Raw genomic sequence first — 13,067 nt, 5'->3', positions numbered from 1 at the left:
TCAACATTCTAATGATGGAGCCTTTACCTAAGATCACTAAAAGTATTCTCTTATATGGATCAACAATAGAGACGAATTATTAGTTCAAATATGATTGGAAATTTAAGCCTAGTTAATGCTGCAAGTTCGGGCTCAAACGGAAATTTTGGAGTTTCATATAGTTATTGTGGTAGAGAAGATCACACAATAGAGGACTGCTATCGAAATAATGGGTTTTCATCCAACTTTTCATCTAATACAGGAGGAAGAGGAAGTCAAGGATCTTTTGGTAGGGGCACCACAAGTGGAAGAAGAAGCAAGGTATGCACACACTGTGACATCACTGACCATATAGTGGAGGAATGCTATAAGAAAATTGGATACCTTCCTGGCCGCAAGTTCTATAGACCCCAAGGGAATTCAATGAATAATGCAGTAGTCGATACTAGAAGTAGTGTTGATAATGGTGTTAAATCACATTTTGATTCTTTAAATTCAAGTATTTCTCAATTCAATGAAATGAAATTGACACCACAACAATATTAGACTTTACTTGCTTTGATTCAACAACAATCTAATGCAACAAATCCAAATTCTACTACTTCCTCTCACACCAATCAGATTGGTACATTTCCCTCTCGTGTTTCAGTTCACATTGTTGTAGGAAATGTAACTACTTGCATTGTAAGTAAGCATGACTCAGTTGCCTGGATTCTTGATTCCGGAGCAACTAATCATGTTGCTTCCTGCTTGAGCTTATATTCTTCATATAAACAAATTCAACCCATTATTGTTAAGTTACCAAATGGTCAATAAGTTATGACCACTCATTCGGGGACAATTCACTTTACTGAGTCATTTTACCTTATAAATGTCCAATATTTGCCTAATTTCAATTTCAATCTCATCTCTATTTCTAAATTGGTCACTTCTTTGAATTGTAAGCTCACTTTTTATGCCACTCAATGTTTCATACAAGACACTATCAACTAGAAGATGATTAGTATAGTTAATGTGAATGATGGTTTGTACAAGTTTCAGATGCAGTCAATTGTTGGTCAAGACTCAAGTTCCTTAGCAAATTTTGCTCATTCTACTTTTTCTTGCAATAAGATGCCATTTGATCTTTCGCACTATAGATTGGGACATCCGTCTCATGATAGGATTCTTGTAATGAAAGCAAATTACCCAGATTTGTCCATTAATAAATCTATTGTTTGTGATGCTTGCCATAGAGCAAAGCAAAAGAAACTTGTTTTCCCTAACAATACATCTCGTGCTTTTCTTCCCTTTGCTTTGATTTATGTTAACATTTAGGGCCCTTGTGCCATTCCCTCTATACATGGTCATAAATACTTTCTCACTATTGTTGATGATCACACTAGATATGTATGGGTTTTCCCCTTAAACTCAAAAGCCGATACATAAACACTTTTGAAAGCATTCATTAATCAGGTTGAGAGATAATTTGATACTAAAGTTAAAATTGTCAAGTCTAACAATGGTGCAAAATTTATAATACATCAGTTCTTTATTGAAACTGGCATCACTTGTCAAACCACATGTGTTGAAACCCTTTAAAAAAATGGCATTGTTGAGAGGAAACATCAGCAGCTCTTAAATGTCACACGAGCCTTGTTGTTTCAATCACATTTACTCCCTCTATTTTGGTTATATGCTCTTCTTCATGCATTATTACTCATCAATTGCCTTCCTACACCATTCCTAAATAATGTTTCCCCACATGAAAAGTTGCATAATACACCATTTGACATATCTACACTTTGTGTATTTGGTTGTTTATGTTATTCTAGTACATTAGTTGCACAGAGAAAGAACCTCACCATGATTTTGCAGAACCATTACTTTCCCATTCTCATATTTCCCCTACACCCTCCATAGTCAACCCTTGTTCCAATTCATTACTAGACACCACCATCAATTCTTCACCAAAGTCCACACCAAACTTCAAATGAAAATATTAAATTATATATATATATATATATATATATATATATATATATATATATATATATATTGCAAATATTGTTGTAAATATTACTGTTGTAAATATTGTTACTATTGGCCAATAATATGATAATTGTATAAATTTGTAATTCTAGACTTGCACACTTTAAAGTCTTGACATTCGTTTCATTAAACAAAAAAATGATTTTGTTACTTGACGTGAATTAATGGTTGCCGTATTAAATTAGTATATGATAAAATGATTGCAATTTTAGTGGGCCTGAGGTAACCGACTACTTTGCCTAGCCGTAGATACGACTTTGGTAACTAATTCGATAAAAACTAGTTTTCATTATTTGAAGATACACTATGGGAACTAGTTTTCATTTTGTTGAGTATGGTGATATAGATAGAAGGCGGCCCAAGCAAAGTGAGCGGGCTTTGGGTTTGTATGTTGAGGCCCATGGAATCGAGTTTGACCAGAGCTTGGGAGATGAATGAAGTCAGCAATTAGCTTCTTCATCATTCCCTTTCCTCGATCGAGTTTCGCTGTGTAACAAAAATGCTGCAACCCCGCGCATTCCGTCCCCACATACCGTTATCTTCCTCCACCAGCGCTCCTTCCTTCTTCTCCTCCTCCTCCCCAAACCCTAACGGCTCCGTTACTTCGCCGTCACTTCACGCCCATGGCAACACCTCGTCTTCCAGATCCCTCAAAACCCCTTCTTCCTTCGCCCACAACTACCGGATCGCCATCCCCCTGCTCCCCTCCGCCCTCTTCCTCCTGGACCTCGGTGGCACCACCGTGGTCGCCACCCTTCTCGTCGGCCTCATGATCTCCTACATCCTCGACTCCCTCAACCTCAAGCCCGCCGCCTTCTTCGCCGTCTGGTTCTCCCTCATCTTCTCCCAGCTCGCCTTCTTCCTCTCCTCCTCCTCCTCCCTCTTTGCCGCCTTCAACTCCTCCGTCGCCGTCGCTGTCCTGGCCTCCTTCCTCTGCGCTCACACCACCTTCCTCCTCGGCGTCTGGTCCTCCCTGAACTTCAAGTGGCTCCTCCTCGAAAACCCTTCCATCGCCGTCACCCTGGAGCGCCTCCTCTTCGCCTGCCTCCCCATCTCCGCCTCCGCCCTCTTCGCCTGGGCCTCCATCGCCGCCCTCGGCATGAACAACGCCGCCTACTACCTCGCCGGCTTCAACTGTTGCTTCTACTGGCTCTTCTCTGTCCCTCGTGTTTCCTCCTTCAAGGCCAAACACGAAGCACGCTACCACGGCGGCGAGGCCCCCCGTGACAGCTTCATATTGGGCCCACTCGAGAGCTGCGTCCACACTCTTAACCTTGTCTTGGTCCCTCTCTTGTTCCACGTCGCTTCTCATTACTCCCTCGTTCTCTCTTCCGCTGCTTCCTTCTGCGACCTGCTTCTCCTCTTCTTCATCCCTTTCCTCTTTCAGCTTTATGCTTCCACCCGAGGGGCGCTCTGGTGGGTCACCAGCAACCCCGACCAGCTCCACAGCATCCGCGTCGTTAATGGCGCCATTGCCTTGGTGTTTGTCGTCGTTGCATTGGAGGTCAGGGTCGTCTTCCATTCCTTTGCTAGGTACATTCAGGTCCCTCCGCCCCTCAATTTTGTTCTTGTCACTATCACCATGCTTGGAGGGGCTTCTGCCACCGCCGCTTATGCCATGGGTATGGTTTCTGATGCCCTCAGCTCTGTTGCTTTCACTACTTCCGCTATTGTGGTCAGTGCTGCTGGAGCACTAGTTGTGGGCTTTCCCTTACTTGTAAGTGCTAATGCTTTACTTTTTATTTTATACGTGATGGTCTCTTGTGAATATTCTTGCACTGAAAATTTTATTATAGTGGGACTCACCATTAGTTACGGTAGGATCCTTGAGACTTCAGGGGATTAGCCTTTTCAGGTCTGCCTTTTGGACCAAATCATTCTTGTTAATTCTCTTAAGCTCTCTTGTCCAAACAAACCCTTCACATTGGACACAGCTTTACCCTTTTTAATTTAGTTTAGGCTGAACTTTGTGGAGCATGGTTGTTAAATGCAGACCATAGAGTTGTACGGTTGTATCTACTCCTCAAGCCTTTGCAATCCTATTCCTACACATTAACACATTTTGGTGGGATTACTTGTGAACTTACAAATAATTGTCATGTGTGTATTTCCAGAATGTTGCAAGCTTCTGCTGAAATGTGGTTGTTGGAGACTGGGCAGATGCAAAATAATCCTGTTCTGGCCTAAAATTTACCCAACCACTCAGTTAAATGACAACGTCTATCATTCACCCACCCAAAACTGAACCTGCTTTGAACATTCTCCATTCAAACCCTAGTGTTAATGTAGGGTTTTGTGACCTCATCTGTGCTTTGGCTGGGCTACATGACTTAATTTGTGCCACCTTGGTGCTTGTGTGACTGATCTGAGCTGTTTCTGGTGGGGTTTACAACGTTCCCTGTTTCTGGATTGTGTGTGATTCTCTTGGCTTTTGTTCTCTGTTCTGGACTGGTTTGAGCTGTATGAGATCTCGTTAGGCATTTTTCTTTCATTCAGGTTTTTGGTGTTGCTTCTGCTTGCTGTGTGTTGGGAAAATATAGTACAGTGTATCGAGGAAGCATAGGGAATAAGAAATTATCTCATGTTGTCAGTAACCAATCTTATTTATCAAGATAAACCATGAAAACTTTATTAAAGTTACCTATTGTCTTTGGAAAAGGAATCCCAGGAACATTAGGATCATTTTCTATTTGGCGTTTTCTTTTCTTTTTCTTTATTCTCATTTTACACCTTTGGCCTTTTTCCAGGGCATCACTTGGACAGATATTTGAATTTTGAAGGTATTGGGGAGTGTTTTTGTGCTAACTTTGAGTGTGTTTTTATTTTTTGTTTACAGAGGTTATATTCTCCTCTTTTGTTTTTCTGATTATTTTTCACTTTGCATCAATATCATTTGATTGCCAACATGTTTTGTAAAACTTTATAGCTTCAATAGAATAGAAATTCGAGCAAACTATTGCCATTTTTAGTTATTGCTTCTTTGACTTTACTACTGACCACTGATAGTGCTGCTAGTATATATGATAATAGATGGTAATTAGGGTAAGTGAATGAGACAGTTGTGTGTATACTCTTCTAGTTTAACATGTCTTGTAAATTAGAAAGCCTTTGAATAAAGTTAGAGTTGTTCAAAATCATTATACAGATCTGAGACAGCACCCAAACAGTCCCTATACCAATCCCACAATCGCCTAATATTGCTTGTAAATTTCTTACTCCTATCTGTCTGTTCTTTACTGTAAAAAAATTGTTATCCTGACCCATTAAATCCTAACCCTTCAACTGTTTTTTTGTCAATGTCTCCTTTAATGACATATAGTCTTGCTCAATGTCCAAGATTACTGCTGTATTTTTCCATTTATCCATCTATGTTGCAATCTATTCGACTGAGCAGAATAAAAAGTTTATGGGTAGTGGGATCCATCTAAACACCCCAAGGGTTTGGTGTATCTTTCTACCTTGAAAGTTGCTATAATTTGTCAAAATTGCATTTAAAATGGTTTACTGCACGTATTATTTTCTAATGTTATCTATCTAGATTACTTCTTATACCCTGTTTAGGTTTTTCATGGGCTGTTTACTTTTGTTTGTGTCACTGATTATTATTGGCTGTTCATGTTATTTGTTTTAAACTCTTAATTATTACTTTTATGTCATTATTTTAAATTAGTATATTATTCATAGAGTTTGGGTTTATGTTCAGGTTCTAACTCAACCCCACAAAACCAGCTTGCATGGTGAGGACTGCCCAATCCTTATAAGGACCACATTGGCTATATCTCTAGTCAATGTGAGATCTTAACACACCTGTCTAGCACTGCACATCTGTAGCATAGACAAATGCGGGTAGCCCAATAACAACACCCTCTTACACCTAGGAATTTACATTCAGAGCGTAAACAAATATAGTTGACTCAATAACAGATCTAGGATATACTTTAATATCATTATAGAATTTGGGTCTTGGATCTAACCCAACCCCATCAAATCGACTTGTAAGGTGAAGACTTCCTAAGCCTTATAGGACTACATTGGCCATATCTCTAGTTGATCATGTGAGATATCAACAATGATAATATTGATAATTTATAATTTTGTATAGTAATTATAAACTAGTAAGTTTAATATTAATGCAAACTTCAGTTTTATTTATTTGATATTATCTGTATTAAACTTAAAATAATGAATCTTATTTGCTTTAATTTTTGAAACTTTTTAATTGTATCTGTCGTCTTTTGTATAATGGTCACTCTATGTTCCACTATACTGTTAGTGTTTTTTTAGGACGGCTGCTGACCCACAATTAACTACCCTTGTCATCATATTAAATGTGGTAACTGGAAAAATACCGTTTATTGTGCTAAAATTCATATTGCTTCATGAAAACAACTGGGTGGTTATCTGCACGACATTCTTAAAAATTCAATTCTTGGTGTGCCGACATCTTTGGTGGATTATGATAATATTGCTTATGTTTGTGGTTAAATATTTTAATTTCATTAACCCTTTTAGAATTTCTCTATTACTGAGATATTTTCAACCTTTGATTTGCAGTTCCTCCCTCTGCCTGCAGTTGCTGGCTTTTATTTGGCTCGTTTTTTTGAAAAGAAGAGTCTAACATCGTACTTTGCTTTTGTTATTCTTGGAAGTTTGATGGTTACATGGTTTGTTCTGCACAACTTCTGGGATTTAAATATCTGGATGGCAGGCATGTCCCTTAAATCTTTTTGTAAACTCATAATAGCAAATTCTGTCCTAGCTATGGCTATTCCTGGTTTAGCTCTTTTACCATCAAAGCTGACCTTTTTATCTGAGGCTGGTTTGATAAGCCATGCATTGCTCTTATGCTACATTGAGAACCGATTTTTCAATTACTCCAGCATTTACTATTATGGATTTGAGGACGAGGTGATGTATCCTAGCTATATGGTTGTGATGACAACTTTATTGGGTTTGGCTTTGGTGAGAAGTCTATCCGTGGATCATCGAATTGGAGGAAAAGCAGTTTGGATTTTGACTTGCCTCTTTTCTTCAAAGCTGGCCATGTTGTTTATTTCATCAAAGTCCGTTGTGTGGGTTTCAGCAGTTCTCTTGTTGGCTGTTTCTCCTCCATTGCTTCTTTACAGGTAATTGTGACAATCTTTGGAATTTGCCAGTTTGAAGGGGTCCTACTTAACCTATATTTCACCTCTAGACTTTATTGTCAACCTTATTATAATTCTTGTTGGATTTTGTAGGGATAGATCAAAAACTACTGCTAGGATGAAACCATGGCAAGGTTATGTTCATGCCTGTGTGGTTGCCTTGTCTGTATGGTTTTGCCGTGAAACAATTTTTGAAGCCCTCCAGTGGTGGAATGGAAGGTCTCCTTCAGATGGTTTACTTTTGGGCTTCTGCATACTGTTGACTGGATTGGCTTGTGTTCCAATTGTTGCTATTCATTTCTCTCATGTTTTGGTATGCATATATATCTAATCCTGTGTTTTTCATTGTTTATTTTGGGAGTGGGGATCATACAATATCGATTGCAAATTTTTGGTGGTCACTTGATTCATAACCAATTAGATATTATTTATGGTCAAAGTAATCAATCATATCTTCCTATTTAATCTGTTGTTAAAGATTGATCATAAACCTTTTTTTTTTCTCTCTCTGCAGTCTGCCAAAAGATGTCTAGTGCTGGTAGTGGCAACTGGTCTACTTTTTATTTTAATGCAGCCACCTCTTCCTGTGTCATTGACTTACCAATCAAACCTAATCAAGACTGCTCGTCACTCTACTGATGATATCTCAATTTATGGCTATATAGCTGGCAAGCCTACCTGGCCTTCTTGGCTTCTTATTATTGCAATTTTGCTGACTCTAGCTTCCATTACATCTATTATACCCATTAAATACATTGTTGAATTACGGACATTTTACTCCATTGCTATGGGGGTTGCCCTTGGTATCTACATTGCTGCTGAATACTTTCTCTGGGCTGGCATTCTGCATGTTCTCATTGTTGTCACTATGGTTTGTGCCTCTGTTTTTGTTGTCTTCACTCATCTACCCTCTGCTACAAGCACAAAGCTTTTGCCCTGGGTATTTGCTCTACTTGTGGCTCTCTTTCCCGTTACTTATCTTTTGGAGGGCCAGCTGAGAATTAAAAATATTCTTGAAGATAGCGAGATAGGAAATTTGGGTGAGGAGGAGAAGAAGCTTACAACATTGCTGGCAATAGAGGGTGCCCGGACATCCCTTCTTGGTTTGTATGCAGCAATCTTCATGCTTATAGCCTTGGAGATAAAGTATAAACTTGCTTCAATTTTGCGGGAGAAGGTTATTGATTCAGGTGGAATTAGACAAAATCATTCCGGTCAAAGTGCATCTGCTAGTTTCCTGCCAAGGATGAGGTTTATGCAGCATCGTCGGACTACTACAGCACCCTCCTTTACAATTAAGAGGATGGCTGCTGATGGAGCCTGGATGCCTGCTGTTGGCAATGTTGCCACAGTATTGTGCTTTGCCATATGTCTAGTCCTGAATGTTAACCTTACTGGTGGCTCAAACCGCTCTATATTTTTCCTGGCTCCTATTCTGCTGCTGCTTAATCAAGATTCGGATTTTGTTACTGGTTTTGGGGACAAACATAGATATTTTCCTGTTACTGTTGTCATCTCGGCCTACTTCGTTATAACTGCCCTCTACAGAACATGGGAAGATGTTTGGCAAGGAAATAGTGGATGGGGTCTTCAAATCGGTGGGCCAGACTGGATTTATGTGGTGAAGAATTTGGCCCTCCTCATTCTTACCTTCCCCAGTCATATACTTTTCAACAGGTACGTGTGGAGCCATACGAAGCAGAGTGACTCATCCCCGTGGATAACTTTGCCTCTTAATCTGCTTCCTATTGCTTGTACAGATGTACTCAAGATTAAGATCTTGGGTATATTAGGAGTTATATATTCCCTGGCCCAGTATCTAATTACTAGGCAACAATATATCTCTGGTTTAAAGTACATCTAAACCATCATATATACTGTACGATATGTTTGTCAATTTAGGTATTCATGCACGTGCTTGTCTTCCTAAATTTGTATGAGGAATATGTGAATGCATTTTTGTTATTACCTATAACCCATTCGGATAAATTTAAATCAATCTTTCTTGATGAGTTAATGGTTTGGCTATTTATTTCTGTATAGTTTGACACTTGTGACGTGCCTGAAGCTTCTGCTTTTTATTAGATAGCCTGAAGCTTCTGTTGAAGTCAATAGAATTGATATGCAATAACTAGCAAATTACGATTTACCAGGTTCTTGCTATCGTATTTGATTTATTCATGAATAAACGTTGGCATACCAAATCATTATTGGCAAGTCTCTAATGGTTGCGGTTTACTTTGTTGAGAATTTTCTTCTCCCTGAAACTATAGCGTGAAAATGGGTTAGAAGAGGAGATGAAAGTTTTGCAGTTTGGGAAAATAGGAAAAAAAAAATTGGGATGAAAACAACTGGAATTGCTGCACAGTGAACGCTGATTGTATATAAAAAAAGAACGTATCTATGTTGCACATAGCTTGTGGAATTGCACAATCACATGGTTGTGCAAGGGATTATTAGCGAGCTTGAGTAGCAGGGAGCGATTCTGTGGAGCAATTTGAGGGCTTCTTCACTTGCTACCTGAATGAATGTTATGTTGATTTGTGTTTGTGTGCAGTTGGCTGTCTTGGATCCGTGACTGAGATTGAGGGGGAAGAGGATTGAGAAGGGTTAATAGTCTTGTATAAAAGTTTTTTTTGTAATAATTAATGATTTTAAATTATTTATTAATTAACTTAATATTTCTACTAATGATAATTATTTGTCAATAACTAAAACATAAGTCTAGCACATAAGCGTTTAATTAGTCAACGTTAATGATCTATCGGTCAATAAAAATCATATGATGAATTAACTAAAATCGTGAATTTTTAAAATTTGAAAATCAAATGTCTCGATTAAATTTGAGAAGTCCAAAATTATAAATTTATAAAATTAGGAAAATCAAAATTATAATTTAGCATAAATATTTTCATGGTGTCTAGTCTTTTGTTCGAAAATCAAAATGTTAATATCCTTAGCCTTTGTTCTATAACTTAATCTGAATTATGGACTATTTTTATGGTTTCAAAGAGTTAATTATTGAATGACTCCATTTTGGAGGTATCCCACTTGTCCTATCAAATGGTTCAATCCATCATATCTTGCATTGGCAAAGTTGGATGTTTTACGTGGTGTATATTTACAATGAAACTAAGTGTATGATTGAAATAAAGTTTGGAGCGCTCAAAAGTATTTTCACTTTCAAAGTAATAAATCTTTACTTCTTGTTTTATGCATTATTGGAACACACAATTTTGTATTGAAATTCATAAACACACTTTTATAACTTTAAATCAAACATACCCTGTGTAGCTAAAGCTCTTGCAAAGTATGATTTATCCATTGACAGATAGGGTAGAAATTTTGATATTTTATCTCCTTTTCTACATAGTCCTGTAATTGCTGATGTATATGCTATGTCTTTTCTACGCGGTTTAATAAAGTTTCTTTTTGTGGGGTTTGCTAGCCCCCTGTTTGAAAAAAAAATGTTGTGATTCTGTTAAATGGGTGTTAATAAGTGTCAAACTAAAAAGAGTTTAGAAGTTATGTAAGAACGTGTCGATTTGAATACGACTTGAGTGAATAAAAAAGTTCAATTCTAATTTCTAAATCAAAATTCTTTTATTAAGGAGATAATTAATCATTATTCTAAATCTTTATATCCTCCGTTCTAATACATAATCTTGTATGATGTGTGGTTATTTCTAAAATGGCGTGCCTGTGTTAAATGGGCATTAATAAGTGTCAAATTAAAAAGGAAAATGTGCATATAAAAATCAAGCTTGAAAGATGCTAATATATACTCATCTAGTCATCTTCTCCAAATTTTGAAATATGCCCTCGAGACCAATACTTTTTAGATGTTTTGTAGGAATATAAGTTACAAACGAGTAATATATATAGTGACGATAAAACTATAGAACCTGATACTCAGAATTATTTCTATGCTTTATAGATTTTTGCTAACTAAATGATTCCGTTGACATTTTGAGCTGCCACAATGCTCACAGAGTGCATTCGCCGCAGGATGATCATAGATTCAGCTCCAAATCCCTAATGGCAGATGAAGATTTGAAATGTATTCTTTCTTTATCTTCATCCCAATAAAGTTCTCCTACAAGCTAAAAATATGTGGGAGTATTATTATACATGCAACATATTAAGGGATACTACTATCTTATTATGTGGATTATTAATATTACATGAATTATCCATTCTATAAGTTATTTATTAAACTCTGTAAAAAAAAAGTTATTGATTAAACTGAAAAAGTGACATAATTTTTATATATTGATAATCTAATGTAATAGTCTATATTTGTTTTCCTTATTTGTTAAGAAGTTATTCATTCCTTTTACTTTATATACACACACGATTGAAAAATGTCATATTTTAACAAAGAAGAATATTAATCATTAGATTGGTTATTACTAATATAGTTTTGATTTGATGAAAATTAATTTGTTATTATAAATGTCATATATATTTACTTAAATAAATTGTTGCATAGATAGTATATATCAATTTTTTTATTAATAAAAGAATATATATATATATATATATATATATAAATTTGAGAGTTATATGGTAAAGGAAAATATATATATCCGGCAGTCCAAATAAAATAATATATATGTTTTTTTTAGGGAAAATAATATATATGATATATGTTCGAGAGGTATACGTTGATAAAAACAAAAAGTTGTATTAAATTCTTCTCATCCATTCTTCTTCCACCTTTTTAGTTCTTTGGGTGGACAACAAAAAGAAGTATACTTTGGACGATCTAAGATATTCTGATAGATTACGCTGTAAATATATGGCTTTAGATCGTAAGTGAATCACTCCAAGATTTTTTGATCTTATGATTCCATTTTTGCGTCCACACATCTAGAAGAAGGAGATTCTCTCTTTATTAATATGTCTTGCTCCTCACAAGATATCCTAGCTAGGACGACCACAAGAAGTATCATAAGTGGGCGATGCCTCACATATTAATTCTATGAATGAATGCATGTGTACGTGATTTGATGAGCAAACGTCCAAGGAAAGTAAGCATGGCATATAATGATGAAAACAAAAAAAAAATCTGATTGCTTATTTGGTTGGGGAACGTCCCCCACTCACACTCCAAGTTATTTCCATCCCAACAATCCATTTTTTGCTACTTGCTGAGATTCTTAAATTAAATGGATATACATCACTCATATATATTTCATCGACCAATGCATATTTCTTGGTTCCACTCATGCTATGAGAGGAACTCCACAAATTCCATACAAACAATATAACAAGCAATTTACCCACAAAGTTGTCCATTCTATATTTTCATAATTCCGTACGATCTATGTAATACAAATTTTGCCACTTCTTGGCACTTTTAAGGTACATTGAGCATATAAAGTCTAATCTCAATCTCATAATAACATATTTCATCCATCCGTTTTTATTTATAAGATTCATGTTTAAAATGAAGTTGGTTTCTTTTTATGAAATCAAATTTATATTATTTTTTTATCAGTTATTTTTAAACTAGAATATCTCTAATTAAAAAAATAAAAAATATATTAACAGACAATTAAAGAGAGAAGAGTATTAATGATAGGATGATTTTAGAAAAAATTATAAATGTAAGACAAGTTTTTTTAAAAAAGTAAGATAAATTTATTGTTATCAACTAAATTATTCATTTTTCTTAATCTTAATGAATTAGTTACTACAATGGTTAACTAGTGTCATTAAGATATTGGTTAAGGAACTAAAATAAAAAATACTTTTATTGGTATGTGTAAAATTAAGCTGTTTATAATTTTTTTATGCTCTTCTATGATTTTTACATTTTTTTTAGTTCCTTAACTAATATCTTAAGGACATTGGTTAACAAGACCTATTAATTAATTGAGTCATTTTTTAAATTTAATCTTATTAATA

The 13,067-nt window shown here is 36.0% G+C and overlaps 1 protein-coding gene across 1 annotated transcript; it reads left to right on the top strand.

The window, feature by feature from the left end:
- Window positions 1-2,330: 2,330 nt before the first annotated feature.
- LOC100808864 (uncharacterized) lies at window positions 2,331-9,171 on the top strand. Its single transcript, XM_041017731.1, has 4 exons — window positions 2,331-3,727; window positions 6,565-7,136; window positions 7,248-7,467; window positions 7,669-9,171. Exons 1-4 carry the CDS (start codon window positions 2,510-2,512, stop codon window positions 9,016-9,018), a joined length of 3,360 nt encoding a protein of 1,119 aa, XP_040873665.1. The 5' UTR covers window positions 2,331-2,509; the 3' UTR covers window positions 9,019-9,171.
- Window positions 9,172-13,067: the final 3,896 nt, after the last annotated feature.

The sequence above is a fragment of the Glycine max genome, chromosome 8 (genome assembly GCF_000004515.6).
Source record: "Glycine max cultivar Williams 82 chromosome 8, Glycine_max_v4.0, whole genome shotgun sequence".
Lineage (NCBI taxonomy): Eukaryota > Viridiplantae > Streptophyta > Magnoliopsida > Fabales > Fabaceae > Glycine > Glycine max.
Note: the sequence above shows the minus strand (reverse complement) of the source record. Positions and strands in the feature narration are given on the sequence as shown.